General features: G+C 36.7%; 1 protein-coding gene across 3 annotated transcripts in view; it reads left to right on the plus strand.

The window, feature by feature from the left end:
* The window catches only part of RAB23 (RAB23, member RAS oncogene family), a 37,888-nt gene extending 14,571 nt beyond the window's left edge, over nucleotides 1–23,317 (plus strand). For 2 of the 3 annotated variants that reach the window (XM_058734334.1, XM_058734332.1), the window contains 5 exons: nucleotides 876–961; nucleotides 12,314–12,470; nucleotides 14,000–14,082; nucleotides 16,338–16,430; nucleotides 19,211–23,317. In XM_058734334.1, coding sequence (XP_058590317.1) covers nucleotides 901–961; nucleotides 12,314–12,470; nucleotides 14,000–14,082; nucleotides 16,338–16,430; nucleotides 19,211–19,461 — 645 coding nt within the window. In that variant the 5' untranslated portion in view covers nucleotides 876–900 and the 3' untranslated portion in view covers nucleotides 19,462–23,317. Of the gene's footprint in view, nucleotides 1–875; nucleotides 962–12,313; nucleotides 12,471–13,999; nucleotides 14,083–16,337; nucleotides 16,431–18,918 lie in introns of all 3 variants that reach the window. The other variant, XM_058734333.1, reaches the window with a different exon arrangement.
* Nucleotides 23,318–23,706: the final 389 nt, after the last annotated feature.

Genomic DNA, 23,706 nt, shown 5'->3' on the forward strand with positions numbered 1-23,706 from the left:
GCGTAAGTTACAGTGCTGTTGGCTTTGACTTCAACGTTAATGAATAAACAATATGCATTAAATAAGCTATCTTTAAACAGAATCACAAAAAACCAAGGTTATATATTTATTGGTTGGGGAGAATGTAACCAGGGCTTACAAGAACCTAACCCTGTATTTCCCTGGGAGCAGTGTTTCAGTATTTTATAATGCAGCATTTGCAGTGACTTTATAGAACAGGAATAAGACAATGGAGTGTCTGACAAGTAAATTTATAAGTTGAAGGGCAACCAAGCAGGTAAACTGCTTGCTTTTGCTCATTGCTTCCTCTTGCTTCTTCCTTCCATTGTCACTCTTTTCTTTTCTTTCCTTTTTTTTCTTTTCTTTTCTTTTTTCTTTCTTTCTTTCTTTCTTTCTTTCTTTCTTTCTTTCTTTCTTTCTTTCTTTCTTTCTTTCTTTCTTTCTTTCTTTTTCTTTCTCACTTCTGTCTTTTGCTTCTTTCATTTCTTTCCTTCCTTATTCTTATTGTATCACTTGTACACCAGAACCCATTAGAATTTTGTAGCAAGAGGAGAGCAAGTATTAACCTAAGGGAATCCCCTTGCCAGTGCCAGTGTCTGAGAGCCACCACTGTCTGTGACTGGTGTTAAAGGAGAAAACAGGACAGGTAAGCTCAGATCATGTATAAAGTTATAGCTTTGAGGGACTGTCTTTCCCCCTTTAGTTTCACTATTGGTAATAGTATCAGTATTTAAAAGCACTCAGATTTTTTCAGAGTGAACACCAATATTGTAGTTTTAAAACCTTCAAATCTTTGAAAAATAAAAATAGGTACAAAGTTATGTTGCTGAAGACATTTTCTTTTACATATGACATAAATTCATCTCTTGTTTCAGAGTTAATGATGAAGATGTCAGACTAATGTTATGGGATACAGCAGGTCAAGAGGAATTTGATGCAATAACAAAGGCCTACTATCGAGGTAAATTGTGGGGTATTTTGCAGGGGGCGTTTTCTTTTGGGTAAACAAAGAACTTCACTTTTTTTTATTCCACATTAGAAGGGTTTCTTTTTAAGAATACTTACATTAATTTCAAAGCATTTTTAAAAATCTCTTAGGTCACTATTCTAATGATCTTGTTGAGTGGTAAACAATACTTTGTACTATAGATCATTTGTCTCTGCCTTGGAATTATATGACTCACATAGGCATTCCCAGTTCTAATCAGTTAGAAACTGTTAAATGCCTTTTTTTTTTTTAATGTTTATTTTTGAGAGAGAGAGAGACAGACAGAGCTTCTGTGAGCACAGGAGGGGCAGGGAGAGGGAGACAGAGGATCTGAAGCAGGCTCTAGGCTGTAACCTGAGAGCAGCGAGCCCAAGGCAGGGCTGGAACCCATGAGCTGCCAGATCATGACCTGAGCCGAAGTCAGACACTTAACCGACTAAGCCACCCAGGTGCCCCATAAATGCCTATTTCTGACCATATGGAGATGACTATATGGTCAGAGTGGGAACTAGCATGAAAGAAAGCAAAATCCCTGCAAATAAGATGACATTTTGTTGACTCATGAAATTGCGTGGATAAAGCTGTCTCAGTGCTCTGAGTTCAGAAAGGCGTAAGATACATGTGAAAGGAAAGAACTACACCTATAGGATTTAAGAATAAAATGTGGGGTTAAATTCCTCAAGAAAAGCTGAAATTTCATTCATTCATTCATTCATTCATTCATTTATAAATTTACACCCAAGTTAGTTAGCATACAGTGTAATAATGATTTCAGGAATAGGATACAGTGATTCATCCCCTGTGTATAACACCCAGTGCTCATCCCAACAAATGTCCTCCTTAATGCCCCTTGCCCATTTAGCCCATCCCCCCACCCACAACCACTCCAGCAACCCTCTTAGTGTTCTCTATATTTCAGAGTCTCTTATGTTTTGTCCCCCTCCCTGTTTTTATTTTACTTTTGCTTCCCTTTTCTTATGTTCATCTGTTTTGTATCTTGAATTCCACATATGAATGAAGTCATGATATGTGTCTTTCTCTAATACCGCTTAGCATAATACACTCTAGTTGTTGCAGATGGCAAGATTTCATTCTTTCTGATTGCTGAGTAATACTCCGTTATATACAACGGAGTATTCTACATCTTCTTTATCCATTCATCTATTGATGGACATTTGGGCTCTTTCCATACTTGGCCCATTGTTGATAGTGCTGCTGTAAATACTGGAGTGCATGTGCCCCTTTGAAACAGCACACCTGTATCCTTTGGATAAATACCTACTAGAGCAATTGCTGGGTTGTAGGGGAAAAACTGAAATTTCTTTTTTTGTTTGTTTTTAATTTTTTTTTTTAACGTTTATTTATTTTTGAGACAGAGAGAGACAGAGCATGAGTGGGGATGGAGCAGAGAGAGAGAGAGAGAGAGAGAGACAATCTGAAACAGGCTCCAGGCTCTGAGTGGTCACCACAGAGCCCGACACGGGGCTCGAACTCACGGACCATGAGATCATGACCTGAGCCGAAGTCGGACGCTTAACCGACCAAGCCACCCAGGCGCCCCAAAAACTGAAATTTCTAAATGGAACTTAAAGTTTCCTATAAAATTTTGTCCTTTTGAAATTTATGACAAACTTTTACAGTGTTTCTGCAACTCATTGCCAGTGGTAATTGCAATGAGAACAAAATAACTGGAGGTTTGATATAATACCATGTAGTCTTATAGTCTGTTGGCGCTTTTGAATATATATCTTGTTTTTTCCCACTTTTGAAAATGTGGGATTTATATTAATAATGGCAGCTGAGGTATAATGAAAACACAATTGTGCTAAACATCCAAACCACCAAAGAAGTTGCTGTTCCAACTTGGTACCAGGGAAACTTGACTTCTACTGCCTACTCTCAGAAGACATTTTGGTTCCTTGAGAAATTAAGAGAGGTACACCAGGTAGTATTGTAATAATGTCACCACTACTTCTCACTTTATTTACTGTGTCCTTAAAAGCTTCCCACCTGCAGTAGTTTGGACTGTTGCTCTCCGATGCATGCCAGTTTGGATCTTGAGCACCTATAACATGGTATGAGGCAGGAATTGTGTCCTTAGTACCCAAAGCTCTTAGATTAGATGGGATTTTTATCAAATTATTAATTTCATAAGCACTGATGCTAAAGGTCCTAAAAATAAAGTTAATTCTTTTTTTTTTTTTTTAATGTTTATTTTTGAGGTGGGGGTGGGGCAGAGAGCATGGGAGAGAGAGAAAATCCCAAGCAGGCTTCACGCTCTCAGCACAGAGCCCAACATGGGACTCGATCCCATGAACTGTGAGATCACATCCTGAGTCAAAACCAAGAGTCAGATGCTTAAGCAACTGAGCCACCGAGATGCCCCAATTCTTTTTTTTTTTTTTTTTTTGACATTTTTAAGTTGTTTATTTTATTTTATTTTATTTTAATTTTAATTTTAATTTTAATTTTAATTTTTATTTTTATTTTTATTTTTATTTTTATTTTTATTTTTATTTAAGAGAGAGAGAAAGTGTGTGCACAGTGGAGAGGGGCACTGGGAGAGGGAGAGAGAATCTTAAGCAGGCTTCACACTTAGTGCAGAGCCTGACATGGGGCTGGATCACATGGGATCATGACCTGAGCCGAAATTGAGAGTTGGAAGCTCAACCGACTGAGCCACCCAGGGGCCCCAGTAAAGTTAATTCTTGAGTAAGATTATTTGTATTTTCTTAGGTTATTACCACCACATCCCCTCACCCCATTCACACGGGAAAAAACAACACAAACAGCCTAGGTGTAAACTAGTAGGAGTATATGAGATTTTCATTGTTTTCATTTAGCTTTTTTCTCTAAGTTCTCGGCATGAAATATATGTTCTTTTGTGAGGAAAAAAGATAGGTTGGGTTCTCTCATTTTAAGCTTTCGACAATTTTATATGGCAGTATTACTTTTTAACCGTTATGGATAATTGTGGAGAATGTATTTACCATATGTATCTCTAATTTATAAAGCAAAACTGTGTTAGTTTATAACTGACCCAAAATAAAGTTTAACTTGAAAAAAGGCAAAAATGATCAAATGTCAAAAATGATTTGATTTGCATATAAATAAAAAGGAGAAAATGTGGGAACTGTAGAGTTAAGTAGATCACTTGGGTCCCTGGTTTTAAAAAAAAAGACCAGGTAGCTAAAAATATATATATTTTTTAATGTTTTTATTTATTTTTGAGACAGAGAGAGACAGAGCACGAGTGTGGGAGGGGCAGAGAGAGGGGGAGACACAGAATCTGAAACAGGCTCCAGGCTCTGAGTTGTCAGCACAGAGCCCGACGCAGGGCTCGAACTCACAGACCGTGAGATCATGACCTGAGCTGAAGTCGGACGCTCAACCGACTGAGCCACTCAGGCGCCCCTAAAAATATTTTTATATCCACTGTAGTTGAGGAATTAATGCTTTCTTCAGTTTTTCCCTTCAGACTGTGTTCAACATTATTATCTTTTAAATTTCAAAATTGGACTCGTCTGGCTTGTCATGTAATTCTTGTTTAGTGCTTTTTAGGTGTCCACAAATCAGTTTCTCTTTACTAACTCTACAAAAAAACACTCTTTGCCAGAAACTAAAAAGAGAACCCATAATTATTAGTATTTACATCTTAACTTACTATGGGTGATGTTTAAATTTTTTTCCACTTGGTTTCATTTCACCTAAAAGGCTTTAAACAGCTTTGATTTTCCTACATTTAACATTTTAACTTAAAGTGATCTTAAGCATATAAATAGACGTCTGTTAAAAGCTTTTCTTAAAATGTAAATTTTTAGTCAACCATGTTAAATGGCAAAGAAAGTGGGATACTGAGACAGGTCTTAAGTTTCAGCTTCTTTTTCTAAGTTGTAAGAATAAACATACCATCCCAGTGGCAATTATATGTGAATTTGAGAAATGGCATACTAAATATTCTTCTATACTTTTCTTTGGGGTTTCATCAGAATGCTTTTGGTTGCTGACAACAGAAAAGCAAATTCAAACTGACTTAAACTACAAAGAAAAGTGGAAGTATCATAGCTTTTAGTTATGGTTTGTTCTTACTGTAACCTCTTTGATTCTCCCGGCTCCCCTCTCTCCCTTTGTGGGGTTCCTTCTCATGCTGATTTTCCTCTTGGTTGCAAGATTGCTACCATCAACAATGGAAGCCACATTCTTTGTTCACATCCTTGGGAGAAAGGATCACTTCCCACAACAGTGGATTATAAATCCTGAGCTTTTATCTGATTAGATCACCCTTGACCAGATCACAGTAAGTAGTCAGAGGAATGTGATTACCCTAATTGGCTTGGTGCACTTAGGGCCTACTCCCTCAGAGCAGAGTGTAGGTTCAGCCTGCCTAAACCATGTGTCTACTATACAGTGAGGGAGAGGTGTTCTTGGGGAGGGAGGGGAATTGGATGCCAATTTTTGCCACTAACATAGATTCAAATAATGATGTAATTAAATAGAAGCAAAGACTAGGAAGAGAAGATAAAGGCTGGGAAGAATGCATTAAATAAGATAGTGATTTAGTGATAGTAACACCATGCCTCATAAAATTAGGACTTACTGATATATGTCCTAGAAATGTATCATCCAAAATATATAAAAATTTTAAAAGTTTATATTTAAAGAGGAAAAATGTTACTATAATTCATTTGAAAGACATGATATCAAAAACCTTTGCTTAAAGGATTAATTATGTTCTTAGAATGCTGTGTTGATTGTATAGTGAGACATGTTGAAAAATAACCTTGTAAAGAACAGAGCACAGATCATAGGACCATTTGGAATCCCAAATGATTCCTCTTAAAGTCTTAAGAAGTCCACCCTAGGCAGTAGAAATCATTCCTTGTATAGAAAGTTATATACAGTATAATACAGATTTTCATCATAGTTTTTACTATGATTTGGTTCTAAGAAATGTTCCTGACTAACAATATATAGAAAATGAGGTTACAGACTTGAGACCTATTACCTGAGATTATGTCCATAAATAGAAGGAAACTTTTTTAAAGTACCTTTTTTCACAAACCTAAGTGAATATAAATTGTTGAAAATGAAATAGCTCTAGACAAGAAGCTATTTATGAATTTCAATTATAAATGCAAAAATTAAGGAACAACTGAATTAGACTATGCAGATCCTTTAGATTTGTTTCGAAATTGTATGAGCATGGAATCTGTAATAGATTGGTTCATTATGTAATCTGTGTGCTTTAGGGCACCTGGGTTACTCAGTGGCTGGAGTGTCAGACTTCGGCTCAGGTCATTACCTAGTGGTTCCTGTTGGGCTCTGTGCTGACAGCTTGGAGCCTGGAACCTGCTTGGGATTCTGTGTTTCCCTGTCTCTCTGCCCCTCCCCTGCTCGTGCTCGCTCGCTCTCTCGCTCTCTCTCTCTCTCTCTCTCTCTCTCAAAAATAAATAAACAATTAAGAAAAATAAGAGAAATAAATATTTGCTAATGGTGTTCTTATAATTGACACAACTTTATTCATATCTCTGTGTTTGTGATGTGTGGATAAGTGGAGTAGTTTGTTAATTATTACAAGTGAATCTTTTGTGGGTGGCTTACTCTTAACTATGATGACAGAGTAACTTCTAACCATGTGATTCTTAGGGTAGGTGGTATTGAAGTAAGATTGAATAGTGGGGAAAATACAGATCTTTTAAAAATATATGGATAGAAAACAGTAGCTGCCTTTAAATATCAGGGGTGTAAGATATGTCCAGATGACTGCAACAGAGAAATTAGAACATTATTAACTTTTTTAAACATTATTTTCTTCTTCTTCTTCTTCTTCTTCTTCTTCTTCTTCTTCTTCTTCTTCTTCTTCTTCTTCTTCTTCGTGTGTGTGTGTGTGCTTGTGTGTGTGTGAGAGAGAAGGAGTACACACACATGTGGTAGGGGGAGGGGTAGAGGGAGAGAGAATCTGAAGCAGGCGCCACGCCCAGTGCGAAGCTCCATCTCACAACTATGAGATCATGTCCTGCGCCAAAATCAGGAGTCCGAAGCTCAACCGACTGAGTGGGTGGCAGATGTTCAAAGATGATTCTTTCTCTAGGTGACTGTTCTGGATTCTTCCAAGGTTCCCAGTTTCAGGGATATTGCTTCTGAGCACTTGTACTTGATTCTTGCAGTTGCTTTGCTCCCTTGCTCCCCTTTGTGGGACTTACATTCCACCTCCACCTTCCTTATTTATTTATTGTTGAGAGACAGAGAGAGACGGAGTGTGAGCAGGGAAGGGGCAGAGAGAGAGAGGAAGACACAGAATCTGAGGCAAGTTCCAGGCTCTGGGCTGTCAGCACAGAGCCCGATGTAGGGCTCAAACTCAGGAACTGTGAGATCATGACCTGAGCTGAAGTCAGTCACTTAACTGACTGAGCCACCTAGGCACCCCCCACCTCCACCTTCCTTTATGCAAAGTTCCCATCACCTGATAAGCGGTCCTGTTGGACATGAGTTAAAGATGACCGAGTATGCTAGCTTGTCTCTTAGATGTGGTTCACCTCTATCCATATGAAATTTGTGTGCATTCTTTGTCTTGCCATTGGCAGGAGCGCAGTTACTCCCAAGTGTGGCTCTCTTCTTTCTGTCTGTCGGTCTTGCCCTTTTGCTCTCATTTCCAGCCTTGAATCGCAGCACCATCAATCCAGAGTGTCCTCTAGTTGCTGGGAACACATATCATGCTACTTACGAGAGGGAAGGGTTGGAGTAGATAGCATTTTTTCTGAAAAAATCGTTTCCCCTTTGTCTCAATTCTTAAAAAAAATTTTCTTGAAGTGTTTGAGGGAGTTCCAAAGTTGTATAATGGATTTATGATCATTTCCTTTGTAAATTCTGCAAAGAATGATCTTTCCACACATACTTGGAATCTGATATTTATCATCTGTTTTATTGGCACTTACGTAAAAATTTTCTATAAAGGGTCTTTAACTTTTTAAAGTATATACTGTAAAGGGCTTTTATGGTGAGGAGGTGTGCTGGTTTCCTAAGCAGAAAAGAACCATAATGCATCACAATTTCACAGAGTATTTATCTGTATGTATGGATGATAATGTTCAGTTAGGGGAAATTAAAATAAGTAGTTGTCTATCCTTTGTCAGAGTTATTGAATCTCCAGAAGTAATCCAGGTTGTCTGTCTTGTGTTTTTGGTTTTTCCTGTTGGAAATTGATTTAGGTTAAGGAAGCTAAGGTGGTGGCAGCGTCCAGTCTAAGGCTTCCTGTCAGTTGAACCATCCTGCTTCAGAGGAGCCATCTGAGATTGTAACTGCTCTTGTCATGACTTATTTCTGTCATCTTGGTTCAGGCTTTGTATTTTTTGTTTGTTTGGGTTTTGTGTGTGTGTATTTTCTTTCCTCCATCACTTTGGATACATCTTCTTTTGTCCTGTGGTTTAATAGTTATACTTTCCCTTTTTATTCTTCATTTAAAAAAATTTTAAAGTTTATTTATTTTGTGTGTGAGAGAGAGAGTGGGGAAGGGGTAGAGAGAGAGGGAGGCAGAGGATCCCATGCAGGCTCCCTGCTGTCAGCGCAGAGCCCCAATCCTTTTTATTCTTATGGTGATTGCCTTTAACTTAAGATTCTGTCTTAATGTGAATGCCACCCCCACAGTCATGCGCCAGATAGTTCTTGGCACAACTTTCTGGGGCTGGTTTTTCTGGTAGGTGATCCCAGGAAGAAGTGAGAGACTGGGGAAGGAAGGGGAAAAAAACCTATGCAGGTGCATTAATGAGCTAATTATTACTGTAGGCAATTGGGGACCAATCCCTGTGAGGAACCATGTAGACATGCCTCAAGATGGTCCCACCATAGTGACGCTGAGGTTTTATCCTACCTCCCATACATTCACGTTTCTCCCCAGAGGTATCCGTTCCTTTAAAATAGGATAACCCAAGGGTCTTTCTGAAGTGTAGGAAAAAGCCATGTGGCAGAAAAGCCGAGTACCACCTGTAGCGTGTGCTTCAGGGTAGATACAACAGGCAGGACCTGTCCACAGCTGCAGTGAAACTCCCTTGATTGCTTTAACATATATTACATGTTCCTCCTCTTTAGACTGGCACTTTAGCACTTTTCCATGTTCCTCTGTTGTCTCTTCACCAAGTTGCCCACTAAATACTTTTGGGTTGTTATGGACATACTTTTCTTTTATCTGTTGATCACTGATTTTTTTTAATTTTTAGAGAGCTTGCGAGCAGGGCAGAGGGGGAGAGAGAATTTTTTTTTAATGTTTATTTTTGAGAGGGAGACAGAGCACGAGCAGGGGAGGGGCAGAGAGGGAGGGAGAAACAGAATCTGAAGCAGGCTCCAGGCTCTGTGCTGAAAGCTCAGCACAGAGCTTTAACTCATGAACCAAGAGATCATGACCTGAGCCAGAGTCCTATGCCTAACCGACTGAGCCACCCAGGTGCCCTGGGAGAGAGAGAATCTTAAGCAGGCTCCTCACTCAGCGCAGAGCCTGATGCAGGGCTCTATCCCATGACCCTTGGGATCAATGATCTGAGCCAAAATCAAGAGTCTGACACTCAACAAACCAAGCCACTCAGTTTCCCCAATCATTGATTTTTTTTAAACAACATTTTTCTTTTCTTTATTACTCTTATTGCCCATATCTCTGGCACCATCTGCTTAGTTTGTTGTGTTTTTTTTTTTTACATTATTATTAAAATATACTTCTAAGAGTTTTTTGTTTTTGTTTTTTTTGAAACTGGACCATCTTTTTATTTTATTTTATTTTATTTAAACATTTTAAAATTTTATTCATTTATTTTGAGAGAGAGAGAGGGAGAGAGAATTGCAAGCAGGCTCTGAGCTATCAGTGCAAGCGCCCAACATGGGGCTCAAACTCAAAAACCATGAGATCGTGACCTGAGCCGAAACCAAGAGTCAGATGCTTAACTTACTGAGCCACTCACATGCGCCTTTCTTTGTTTTTAAAGTGAGACTCTGTATCCCTGGAAATGCCCTTTTGTACCCTATTCAAATAACAATTGATTGGATATAAAATTCTAGGCTTAAAGCTAAATAGAGTTTTATAATAAACAGCAGTTCTTGGGGTGTCTGTCTGGCTCAGTCAGTAGAGCATGAGACTCTTATTTTTTTCTTTTAGTTTAATTAGTATTTTTTGAGAGAGGCACGAGCGGGGCAGGGGCAGAGGGGGAGAGAGAGAATCTCAATCAGGCTCCACACTCAGCATCGAGACCAATGCAGGGCTTAATCCCACCATCCCAGAATCATGACCTTAGTTGAAATCAAGAGTTGGATGCTCAACTGACCGAGTCACCCAGGCACCCAGAGCATGAGCCTTTTTTTTTTTTAAGTTTATTTTTGAGAGAGAGACAGAGTGTGAGTGGGGGAGAGGAAGAGAGAGAGGGAGACACACAATCTGAAGCAGGCCAAAGCATGAGACTCTTGATCTCAGGGTTGTGAGTTTGAGCGTCACGTTGGGTGTAGAGATAAGTTAAAAAATAAAATAAGTCTTAAAAAAAAAAAAGAGAATAGTTTCTTAGTCGAAGTATAATTAAATGTTTTATTTATAGTTTAAGTAAATATTAAAGTTCGAGGAAATACAAATTTATTTACCAGTATCTAGTGTGATCTTATCAGTTTTATTTCTCCTTAAATTCCTGGAAGGTATCAGGGTACCTCTGTCTGTGTTGTACCCTGCCCCCTGCCCCAATTTTGTAGTAATTTATACAGTTTTTGTAATTAATTTTTTCTTTGATTTAAAACCTGTTTTAGAGTAGGGAAGATTTTCCCACGTGAAGCCTCTGCTTTTACAGTAGTAGTGAACTGTGGTTTTCTCTTTCATCCTCTTTTGCTTTGCTTTGGTGATTTGTAAACCCTTTTTTCCCTTCAGAGTGTCTTGGTAGCCCAGGTGTGTATGCTTTGAATCTTAGGAAATTCTTATATCTGAGGAATCTGGAAGTAAAGAGTAACAGTAGGAAAACGTGCCTCGATTCCAGGAAATCCTTTTAACCCAAAGATGATTTTCTTTTGTTACTTATGTATCTGCTTTTGTCACCATGCTGCCTGATTAATTCAACATCTAATCATTTATGAAAGAGCTTCTTTCAGGGGTGCCTGGCTGGCTCAGTCAGTAGAGTATATGACTCTTGATCTCAGGGTTGTGAGTTCAAGCCCCTAATTGGGTATAGAGCCTACTTAAAAATAAAATAAAAGGGCTTCTTTTAGAAAGTTGCTGCTTATTTTCAATCTTAGATATTATCAACCTAATGTGATAATTGGAAGTTAAAATATTGTCAGTGAGAATGGGAATTATACAATTAAACAGGATAAAAAATGAAATTAAACCTTTTTCTCTATTTTATATATACATGTTAAATATATATACACATATATACATGTTTTATATATATATATCAATGCCAAAGTTAAATATATATATACATATAATTTATATATACATGTTATATATAATCTAATATATATATAACATGTATATATATATATATATATATATATGTATATATAACATGTATATGTAAAATATATGTGTATATATATATTTAACTTTGGCACTGGTTTTTATTTTTTATTTATTTGTTTCAAAAAATTTTTTTAACGTTTACTTATTTTTGAGAGACAGAGCATGAGCAGGGGAGGGACAGAGCGAGGGAGAGACACAGAATCTGAAGCAGGCTCCAGGCTCTGAGCTGTCAACACAGAACCTTTTGCAGGGCTTGAACCCATGAACCGTGAGATCATGACCTGAGCCGGAGTCGGATGCTTAACCGACTGAACCACACCCAGGTGCCCCTTGGCACTGGTCTTTAAATCGTGTTCCTTAACATCACTGGTATTCTACTGAAATAAAATAATACATATTTTTTAAAAAGTTAATACAGTGAGAAAATTATGACTTTTTCCTCATAGATTTTTCTTAAATATGTGCTAAAAGAAATTAAGCAAATGATAGATATTAACAGGAAGAACTTGGCAACAGCCTATCATTCATACTTAGTTTACCATTCTCTCTAGAGAATTTTTTTTCTTCCAAGTTTTTATTTAAATTCCAGTTAACAAGAATATAGTTTTGAGACTTGTACATAATTTTGAGAACCACTGGTTCTTTGAATTGGAAAATAGAGTTTAAATGTTAAAAATAAGTGGAACGCTGCAAAGATGAGCTCAATATTTATTTACGTAAAATTGTCTTGATACACCTAAAGCTAATATAACATTATATCTTCATTATACTTCAATTAAAAAAATTGTTTAAATATAGGATTGTTTCATTAATGTAAATAACATTTTTATTTTGTGACCTTACAGGAGCCCAGGCTTGTGTGCTTGTATTTTCTACCACAGACAGGGAATCTTTTGAAGCAATTTCCAGTTGGAGAGAGAAAGTCGTAGCTGAAGTTGGAGATATACCAACTGTGCTTGTGCAAAACAAGATTGATCTCTTGGATGACTCTTGTATAAAGAAGTAAGGTGTCCACTTTTGAGGGGGAGGTGGTAATTCTGTACAGTTAAAACCTGTTCTAATTTATGCATACATTAAAAAATTTGGGAGAGGTTTTATAGAGACCACCTTATACTTAAAATTTTCTGTGCGCTATTCTGCGTGATCAGTTTGGGTTTGCACTGTCATTAAGTAGAACAAATTAAAGGAATAAATTTTGAAAGCCCTTTTAGAATTCTAGTCTTTATGTCTTATACCACAAATCCAGCGCTTGATGTTAAGTCAAATCTAGATATAATAAGAATGTTAAGAAAAACATCCCTGTATATTTTAATATCTAAAGCATGGAGCTGTCCTGTGTGGATGAGTTTAAATGGGTCAGTAGTTCAGATTCACGTTGTTTTGTATATTCAGAAGTAGGCTCAAATTTGTGAACAGAGCATCTAGATAATTCTGTAAGTATTTGTACATCATGTTAACTTTTTGCTAGCTTTGAAAATCTTTGCTTGGTTTTTACCTTATTTTTTTGTATGTTCTTATATTAGTTATCTGTTGCTGTGTAACAAATTAATCCAAAACTTATGGCTTAAAACAACAAAAATTTGTTATTTCACAGTTTCTTTGGGTCAGGAATTTGGGAGTGGCTTAACTAGGTGGTTTTGGTTCAGGTTTTTCATGAGGTTACAGTCAAGATGTTGCTGAGGACTGTAGTCATCTAAAGGCTTGACTGGGGCTTGGAGGACCTACTTCCATGTTGGCTCATCACTTGACCGTTATCAGGAGGCCTTAGCTCTTTGCCATGTGGACCTCCCCAGGGCTGCTTGAGTGTTGTCACAACATAGCAACTGGCTTCCCCCAATCCCATGATTCAAGACAGAGCAAAGCAGAAGCCATCATGTCTCTTATGACCTAGTCTCAGAAGTCACCTGCTGTCACTTCTGTGTGTTATTGATCACACAGACACAGACCAACCTCGATTCCAGTGGGGGAGGAAACTATACAAGGATGTGAAGACCAGGAGGAGGGTGAGGCATGGGGTGGAATCCTTGAGAACCATTTTAGAGTAGAGCTACTACAGTCTTAATAAAACTAAGATCAGGAGTCATAATAAAACTACAGTTAGGAGTCCCCTCTTGTAGACACAGTTGTTAATACAGTAACTTTGGCTTTGTCAGCAAAGTGGTTTCATAGTGAGCAAGAGTGAAGAAGGGAGTGCAGTGTAAGATTATCAGGGTGCAGTTAAATTCAAATGTTTTTAAAGACAAGGGAGAAAATTAAGTATTATATAAAAAAAGTGATATTTAGCTATTTTAAGCCTAGAGTTTGAGACTATAGAAGTGACAGCATAATGGTATTTATTCTACAAGAGTACTGAAAACTAAAAGTTCTGCTCAGGTACTGAGAACATAGCTTTGAACTGGTCTGGAAGGTCTCACACCCCCCCCCCCCCCAACCTCAAGCTGTATTCAGTAAATAAAATAAATACGATTTTTTAAAACAAGCTATCAGAAAGTACCTTTGTAAGCACTTTTTTTCTTTTAATTTATATATAGTGAGGAAGCTGAGGCACTGGCAAAAAAGTTAAAGCTAAGATTCTACAGAACATCAGTGAAAGAAGATCTAAATGTGACTGAAGGTAAACTGCCTTTTTAAAAAAAATTAATAACAGGAAGTTTGTTTTATTCTGCTTATGGTTTTTTGGTTGTATTGTTTGGAAATCATATTTAATGCGAACAGAATTTTCTTATCACCTATCATTAAGTAAAATTAAAAAAAAAATTTTTTTTTAATGTTTACTTATTTTTGAGACAGAGAGAGACAGAGCATGAATGGGGGAGGGTTACAGAAAGGGAGACACAGAATCCGAAGCAGGCTCCAGGCTCCGAGCTGTCAGCACAGAGCCGGATGCGAGGCTTAGAACTCATGGACTGTGAGATCATGACCTGAGTCGAAGTCGGATGCTTAACCGACTGAGCCACCCAGGCGCCCCTATCATTAAGTAAAATTTAAAGGCATGATGATGCTTCTTAGAATCCTTATTTACTAATGTCTTTTTTTTTTTTTATTAATTCTTTAAAGTTTGTTTATTTTGAGAGGGACAGAGACAGTGCAAGTGGGGAGGGGCAGAGAGTGACAGAGACAGAGAATCCCAAGCAGACACTGCACTGTTAGTGTGGAGCTTGATGTGGGACTTGAGCTCACGAAACCGTGAGATTGAAACCAAGAATTGAATGCTTAACTGACTGAGCCACCCAGGTGCCCCTTTACTGATGTCTTTGAATAGTTGTTGCTCTCTATAGCAAAACTCCATTGGATTTTGTTTTGTTTTTTACCTTTAAAAATATAACTGGGTGGTTCATTTAAAAATATAACTGAGCCTGGGTGGCTCAGTCGGTTAAGCATCAGCCTTTCTGTTTCAGCTCAGGTCATGATCCTCAGTTTCATGAGTTTCAGCCCCATGCTGAGCTCTGCACCAACAGTGTGGAGGCTGCTTGGGATTCTCTCTCTGCCCCTCTCTCCCTCTCTCCCTCTCTCCCTCTCTCCCTCTGTCCCTCTCTCCCTCTGTCCCTCTCTCCCTCTGTCCCTCTCTCCCTCTGTCCCTCTCTCCCTCTCTCCCTCTCTCCCTCTCTCCCTCTCTCCCCTCTCTCCCTCTCTCCCTCTCTCCCTGCCCCTCCCCTGCTCATGCTGTTTCTGTCTCTCTCAAAATAAATAAACTCTAAAAAAATTAAAAAAATAAATATGTAACTGCGTATATGTATGTATACATGTATGCGTTTTTCATGCATACCTCTTAAAACTCCACAATAGTGCATATTCCATTAGGTAGTTGTAATGGCCTTAATTTGATGTGGTGTTTTGTTTTTTAAGTAACCTCTATGCCCAATGCGGGGCTCAAACTCATGACTCTAAGATCAAGAGTCTTGTGCTCTACCGACAGAGCCAGCCAGGCACCTCTGACCTTAATTTGTTTAATACTATTTCCCAGTTTAAGAAAGTGAGATTAGAGAAAGATGACTGTTATTTTTCTCATTCCAGAATTGCTACTTACTTTATTAGATTGCAATTCGATTGTTGCATCGTTCATTATTTTTTTCATCTAAAGAAAGGGGACATCTTTTCAAGACTGAGTTAGTGTAGTGCTGCTGAAGCTGATCCCTATTCAAGTACCAAAACTCATGACTACAAGTATTTCATTTCTTTACCAATAAAATGCCATATATATATATTAGTATTACCATTTTCTTAAGTATTGTTCAAATAATTTTTAAAAGTTGAAATTTTTGAATTAGATTGTATACTTTTTTTTTTTAATGTTTATTTATTTATTTTGAGAGAGAGAGCGTACCTGCAAGCAGGGGAGGGGCAAAGAGAGAGGAGAGAGAGAATCCCAACATGAGGCTTCATTCATCTCATGACAATGAAATCATGAACTGAGCTGAAATCAAGAGTTGGACGCTTGAGGCACCCGGGTGGCTGAGTGGGTTAAGCGTCTGATCCTTGATTTCGACTTGGGTGATGATCTTGCAGTTGGTGAGTTTTGGCCCTGCACTGGGCTCTGTGCTGACAGCGTGGAGCCTGTTTGGGATTCTCTCTCTCTCCCTCTCTCAGTGCCCCTCCCTCACTCGTTTTCTCTCCCCCTTTCTCTCTCAAAATAAGTAAAGCAAGAGTCGGTCACTTAACCAACTGAGCCACCTGTGCCCCTCCCCCCCCAGATTGTATACTTTAATGTAATTTTAAATGTGTTTAGTAAGGATTAATAAAAGAATATAAATATTTCAAAAATAAAATAAATGTAGTGTAAAGTATTATAGTGAGTGATATAAAATAATAGATTTTACATGCAGAAATTATATTGACCTGGTAAGATTATTGTTTTTGTTTTTATTTTAGTATTTAAATATTTGGCTGAAAAATATCTTCAGAAACTCAAACAGCAAATAGCTGAGGATCCAGAATTAATGCATTCAAGTAGTAACAAAATTGGTAAGTACTCAGAAAGTTTTAGTCCCATGTTTACCTGGTAAATTTATTTTCATTCGTTATCATATTTACTATTTTTTTAATTAAAAAAAATTTTTTAGTGTTTATTTTTGAGAGAGAGAGAGAGAGACAGAGCATGAGTGGGGGAGGGGCAGAGAGAGGGGGAGACAGAATCCAAAGCAGGCTCCAGGGTCTCTGAGCTGTCAGCACAGAGCTGGATACTGAGTTCGAACTCATGAGCTGAGAGATCATGACCTGAGCACAGCCCCAGTCAGACTCCTAACTGATTGAGCCACCCAGGTGCCCCATATTTACTATTTTTTAATACAATATATTCCTTTCTTAAAAAAATGTGATTAGGAAGTATTAGATAAGCAATTAAAAAAATTTTTTTTAATATTTATTTTGGAGAGAGAGAGAGAGAGATACAGACTGCAAGTGGGGGAGGGGGAGAGAGAGAAGGAGACAGAATCTGAAGCAGGCTCCAGGCTCCAAGCTATCAGCACAGAGCCCAGTGCGGGGCTCGAACTCACAAACTGCCAGATCATGACCTGAGCCGAAGTCAGACACTTAACCAACTGAGCCACTCAGGTGCACCCCTCAGGTGCAATTTTTAAACTTAGTATCTGGTCTCATATTAAAAGGTATATTGAGTTAAAAGATTTTTTTTTAACTATTGAGTTTTCTAAATTCATTTTATATTTTAGGAGAACAGAGATAAAGACTTTTTAAAATGGTCTGTTCTATAAATAAAGAAGCTCTTAACACATGTTCTGTACTTGTACTGTCTCCATACACTTTACTGATTTTATTTTTAATGCTAAATGCCTGCAAAGTTTAGCATTTCCTGAAGAACAAGTGTATTGTCTTCTCTGTAACAATAACTGACTAACCATGTCTTCTTGCTCGTTGCTTTGGCTTCCAAGAAGTTGAGAACCAAATTTTCTGTTTCTAAGGCCTTTTTTTTTTTTTTTTTAATGTTTATTTAATTTCAGAGAGAGAGTGAGAGAGTACACATGCATGTGAGTGTGAGCAGGGGAGGGGCTCTCAGCGCAGAGCCCAACTTGGGGCTTGATCTCAAAAACTGCGAGACCATGACCTGAGTCCAAATCAAGAGTTGGACGCTTAACTGAATGTGTCACCCAGGCGCCCCTGTTTTGTTTTGTTTAAATTTTTTTTTTAATGTTTATTTATTCTTGAGACAGAGACAGAGCGTGAACAGGGAAGGGGCAGAGAGAGAGCGAGACACAGAATCTGAAATAGGTTCCAGGCTCTGAGCTGTCAGGCACAGAGCCTGACGTGGGGCTTGAACCCACGAACTGTGAGATCATGACCTGAGCCGAAGTCGGACGCTTAACCGACTGAGCCACCCAGGCGCCCTGTTTTGTTTGTTTTTAATGTTTTATTTATTTTTGAGAGAGAGATCACAAGTTGTAGAGGGACAGAGAGCGCAGGGGACAGAAGATCTGAAGCAGGCTATGCACTGAGAGCAGCAAGCCTGATGAGGGGCTCGAACTCATGAACTGCAAGATCATGACCTGACCTGAAGTCGGATCCTCTGCTGACTGAGCCATCTAGGTGCCCTAGGCGCCCTTGTTTCTTAAGTTTCTGTGTAGTCTCTTAAGGACTTCATATCTGTATTCTATCCAACTCCCCCCGCCTCCCCACTAAGTAGTTTAGAAATTGGAGATTACATTTTAAGACCAGCACAATTCAAAATGGAAACTCTAATAGTTAAACATTTTCTTTTATTTCATCCTTTTGTCTACTCATCACTTTAATTATCTATAGACCATTTTGTTGTTGTTTTAGCCAAATAGGAAAATTTTACATTACTACCTGCTTTTATATATGCAGTGTTTTTATTAACATAAAATCTCACAAATACTGTTGTTACCTACAGATCTGGTATTCTTGAGGAAATTATACAATGTAAAAGATAATAAGTGAATTTATTAAAATTATCATATTTACTGGTTCCAAATTTCAGAAATGGATTGTTAGTGAAAAGATGCAGAGCAGTGTATATAGTTCATCACTATTTTGGTAGTCAAGGAAGGAAAGAAGAATATATATGTGCATTTTTGCTTACATATGCATAAAATATTTTTGGAAGGATACATAGGAAAAGTGATAAAACATGCATGCATTAGGGAAGGTAATCTGGTGATGTGAAAGGGAGACTTCATTGTAATCCTTTTTTTGTATCCTTTGAACTTTGAATGATGTACATTGGCTATTAAAAATAAATTGGATGGCTTAGTTGGTAGAGCAGGTGACTCGATCTCAGGATTGTGAGTTCAAGCCTCATGTTTACTTAAAAAAAAGATCGTAGAGTTTAAAAAAATAATAAATGAAATGAAAACAGAAGCTTAAAATTATAAATACTGAACATATTACGAACTTACTAAGAAACTGGATGCACAGTTTACATTTGGTAACCCTGAGCTGCATCGGTGCCATTCTCTGTGCTTTCTCTCAATTTATACAGGTGTCTTTAATACATCTGGTGGAAGTCACTCAGGTCAAAATTCAAGTACCCTTAATGGTGGAGATGTCATCAATCTTAGACCCAACAAACAGAGGACCAAGAAAAACAGAAATCCTTTTAGCAGCTGTAGCATACCCTAAAATGTTTTAGGGAGGAAAAAAAGTTGAATTGTATTGTGCAATTCCGTAAGAAACACATCCAGCTGTCGTGGTATGTTACAAGTTTTTTTTTTTAGCAGACTTTGCACCTAATGGCTCTCTGAAAGTTGACAGACTTAAATACTGTTCTGCAGTGCTTTTCAGATGGAGTGACATCTTTGGTGGAAAAATTACTGCCTTGTGGACTGGTTTTAATTTTTTTGCATCAGACGAAGCTTCTCCTGTTTTTGAAGGAATAGTCCATAAGAAGTGTCAAAAAACAGGTTTTGCTGAATTTGAAATGCTGGAAAACATAACTGAAATGCCTAAATATGTTGGTACAGATTTTAATGTTATGGGTCAAGGAAAGATAGCAAGCGTTCTTTTTCTGAAGTTGGTCATATAGCTTTTTGGAAAGTAGTACTGAATCTGAATACTTATAAAAAAATAATATTGAAAGGTAAACTCTAAATCTTGCCAGACTGCATTGGTGTGTATTTTGGCAATGTTACTTGTGCAATATCTGTATAATTTAGAATGTGGAGGTATGCATGCAGATATCTGGTACTGAAGTATACTGACGGTATGTTCAGTATTTAAGGAAACATAGAATCTAATTCATTCATAAAATCATTTACACATTGTATGTATGTTAAGTTTTTATTTTCAAATAAGAAATTCCAGACATATATTTTGCAAAATGAGCTCAGATTTTAAAAGTGCTTTGTGCCAAATATATCATACCTAATTTTTACAGTGCTTTACTATCAGAATTTATATTGTTTATAATGTCTTTTAAAAGCAGTTTCCCTCTCTGACAGAGTAGATACAAGTCGAGTATAAATGTTTTAATGCTAGAATATCTCCTAGGTGAGACCTGTTGCAAAATCTCTCTCCTACGTCCATCCGTAAGTGCGGTGAGCTTGTGCTGGCCAGGTCACAGCGCACCTGCAGTTATCCCTTAGGTCCTGTGAAGTGCGGTGGTACTTCCAATACCTTTCGCTGCTGACTGAAATGCAATTTTGAACTTTTAAGATTGTGCTAATAATGTTTTTAAATGCAGAAGAAATGATCTTTGGTCTTAATCTGCATTATGGATTTTATAATGCCCTGCAACTCTAAAGCATCTTTTCGTTTACACATTTTGTATGGTATTTTAAGATTATCACTTAAAAATTTCTATAAACTTCAGTTTGTATAGCACTTTCTCAAGAGCTCTGTTAACACCAAATACAAAATAATTTCTTTTAAGAAACGATTTTCATACGTAATCATGTGACAGCATAAATTTTGTGACTTGGGACAGGAGCTTTCCAACTAAGATAACTGCATGAACTCTGTTAAAAAGTGATTATCATTCATCAGTGACTTTGTTTTTAACCCTTGCTATCTACCTGGTTTTTACAGGATTTCAAGGTGTGTAAAAATAACTTTTTTTGGAAAATGTGTCAAAGTCGTTTTTCATTATTTGTACTATATGCGTAACGTTATATGTATTTCTTTTGTATGTTTTCTCTCTCTCTCTCTCTCTCTCTCTCTCTCTCTCTCAAAGTTTTCCATCTGCACCGTCCTCCTCCCTCTGTCCAGATTACTATTAAGATAATAGAAATTTCTGGGGCAAGTCCTTAGTAAGTGGTCAAGAGTGAATGTTTGCCTTTTCATAATACTGAAATAATCTGGCATTATCTATTTTAAAGTAATATAACAAGTTAATTTTTATGTCACCAGTTGTCTCTACACCCATTGCTGGCCATGGGATAGGTGTTGGGGGAAACAAACTCAGTGCCTAACAATGGGTACCTGTTAATGATTCATCTTTCCTTTTTTTCTCTCTTAAAATACAGTCTCTTTAATTTTTGCACAAAATATATTTTGTGGCGAATTGTTTTGTGGTCTTTAGTAGCCAAAGAAAATCATGTATGTAATATGTTCACATGTGTTCTATTTGAGATTAATTAAATGTGTGTGGGAAAGAGTTTGCTAGCTTTCTATATAATCTCTGATGATTGTTGAAGTTTCCTGATATTTGTAATATAATTTTACATACTTAGTTTTGTCCTTTTTTCTTTTCATAAGAACTGAAGAGAGATCTTTGTTACACATTTGAATTTTTATTTGCACTTGTGTGTATTTTAAACCTAACCATAATTGATCATTTTAAATAACTAAGTACGTCTGAAAATCAGTCACAAATGATATGTTAAATACTTCCTCAGTTTAATTCTAAAGCCTTCAAAGTTGACATTAATTTTTTTCTTGAGACCCTTAATTCTCTTAAATAACCATTAATTTCTAACGAGCTATGGATGCTAAAGAAAAAACTGTGTAAGACTCCAGGATGTTGTTTGTGCATTTTTACATTATGGCTGGTTTTTAGTATACAGACACATAGCTGTGGGATAATTGCCATATTGCAGAGTTCCTCAAGTTTCCTTTTCTCTTTCAGTCAGTCTACTGAATTAAATAGCATACAGAATAGCTCATGTAAGGCAATATACCACTGAACTTTGAACAACACCAGTTTGAGCTGTGTGGGTCCACTTACATGATTTTTTACAATACTGTAAAATATAATACTGTATTTTTCTTCCTTACAGTTTTCTTAATAACCTTTTCTTTTCTCTGGCTTGCTTATTGTAAGAATACAATATACAATACATACAACATACAAAATATTTGTTAATAGTTTATTTTATTCGTAGGGCTTTCAGTCAATTGTAGGCTATTAACTTTTGGGGGAGTCATTATACTTGTATTTTCCACTGTGCAGGGGTCAGTGCCCCAATCCCTGTGTTGTTCAAGGATCAACTGTGTTTCTGTTGTTATTAGTGCCATAAGATGATATCAGCTGCCATTAATTTAGTACTTACTATCAGGTAGGAACTATACAAAGTACCTTGCAAACAATAATCTTTGCAACCCTATGGAGGTATTATTATTCCCTCCCTGTTTTTGAGAAAAAGGAGAACGAAGATGTGAGAGAAGTTTGTCAGTCGCATACTAGTTAGCAGCAAAGCCATTTTCTATCCCATTTTATAACTATTAATTTTCATATAGTCCAGACATAAAAAGATGTGCTATCTTCTCATTATACTTTACTATCTAATATATATATGTATATATGTGGATTTGATACTGCTTTATATATGCAGTTATATTTTATGGAGGAATTACTGCTAAGAACATTTTCAGATTATAAATGTTCTAACATTGATTTCTTATTTGATGCATTTATTTTAAAAAAACTAAAATAATAAAGAATAACTTTATTTTTCAATCAGAAGTCTAATTTCTCATCTGAAATTACGGGGAGGGAAGTATCTTAAAAGACTGATCTAATCATATTTTAGTGTATATTTATTTGATAGTTTTGTCTAAAAAAATTAAAGAATTAAAACATATGAAAAGCTTTTGAATTGGGATTATGTACTTAGTAAGCAAAAAGAAATAAGTTAACCATTTTCAAGTACATTATAAAAGGTTTATATAAAGGGAATTCTGACCAGCCATTTTTAATTAAAGTAGAAGATCATAGGTGAAGGATTAAGCTTGGTTATATTGATTATTAAATGCTGAAATCATTTAATGAAGTTAAGTAATCTTCATAAATGAAAATATTAAATAAAAAAAATAGAGGCACCTGCCTGGCTCAATCAGTAGAGCATGTGACTCTTGATCTTGGGGTTATAAATTTGAGCCCCACATTGTGTAGAGATTACTTAAAAATAAAATCTTTAAAAAATATATTTTATCCATGCTGAATGCCAATTTGGATGCAGAAGTTGTCATAAAAAGATTTTTATTTTCCCAATTGCTTATATCTCTTAGAATTCAGTTTTTCATATATTAAGTGACAGATTCACTTCAACATATTTCTATTTTTAATTGTTTAAGAGAAATCAAAGGCTAGATTTGCTTTCTCCTTGGTTGTTGTATTGTAGCATGTGTGATTCCTTTATATCTCTTATATTCTATCTTTGTGCTGTCATTAAATGTGTACATATTTCATCTCTTCTAATTCAAATGTTATTCAAATTTTTCTATTTTTAAAACTGTAATGAGGATACTTTGCTCTCCTATTAGAGTATAAGAAAAAACACCATGTCATACCAATCTTGAAATTTCCTCGTATGGCTTTACACAGATTTATAAGTTACACTAATCAGCAGATTATAAACAAACACCTAAGATTTAAATGTGTGATACTTATTGCTGAGAGAAATTAAAGGAGATTTAAATAAATGGATATATTATATACACGATTGGAATACTCAATATTGTTTTGTTGTCAGCTCTTTCTAAATTGATCTGTAGATTCAGTGCAGTCAAAATCCCAGTAGGCTTTTCACTAAAAATTTCAAGCTTATGTAAAAGCTATGTGATGAACCTACAATAGCTAAAACAGTTTTGGAAAAGAACAGAGTTGAGGGACTGAGTCTCTATGATTTTTAAGACCTTGGGTATGGATGGGTACTGTAAACAAGACACATAGATCATTGAAATACAAATACAGTCCAGAAATACACCCACACAAATATGATCAAATGATTTTTTTTTTATGTTTGGTTATTCTTGAGAGAGAGAGCACGTGAGCATGAGTGGGGGAGGGGCAGAGAGCGAGGGAGAGAGAATCTGAAGCAGGCTCTGCGTT

The sequence above is a fragment of the Neofelis nebulosa genome, chromosome 6, assembly GCF_028018385.1.
Source record: "Neofelis nebulosa isolate mNeoNeb1 chromosome 6, mNeoNeb1.pri, whole genome shotgun sequence".
NCBI lineage: Eukaryota > Metazoa > Chordata > Mammalia > Carnivora > Felidae > Neofelis > Neofelis nebulosa.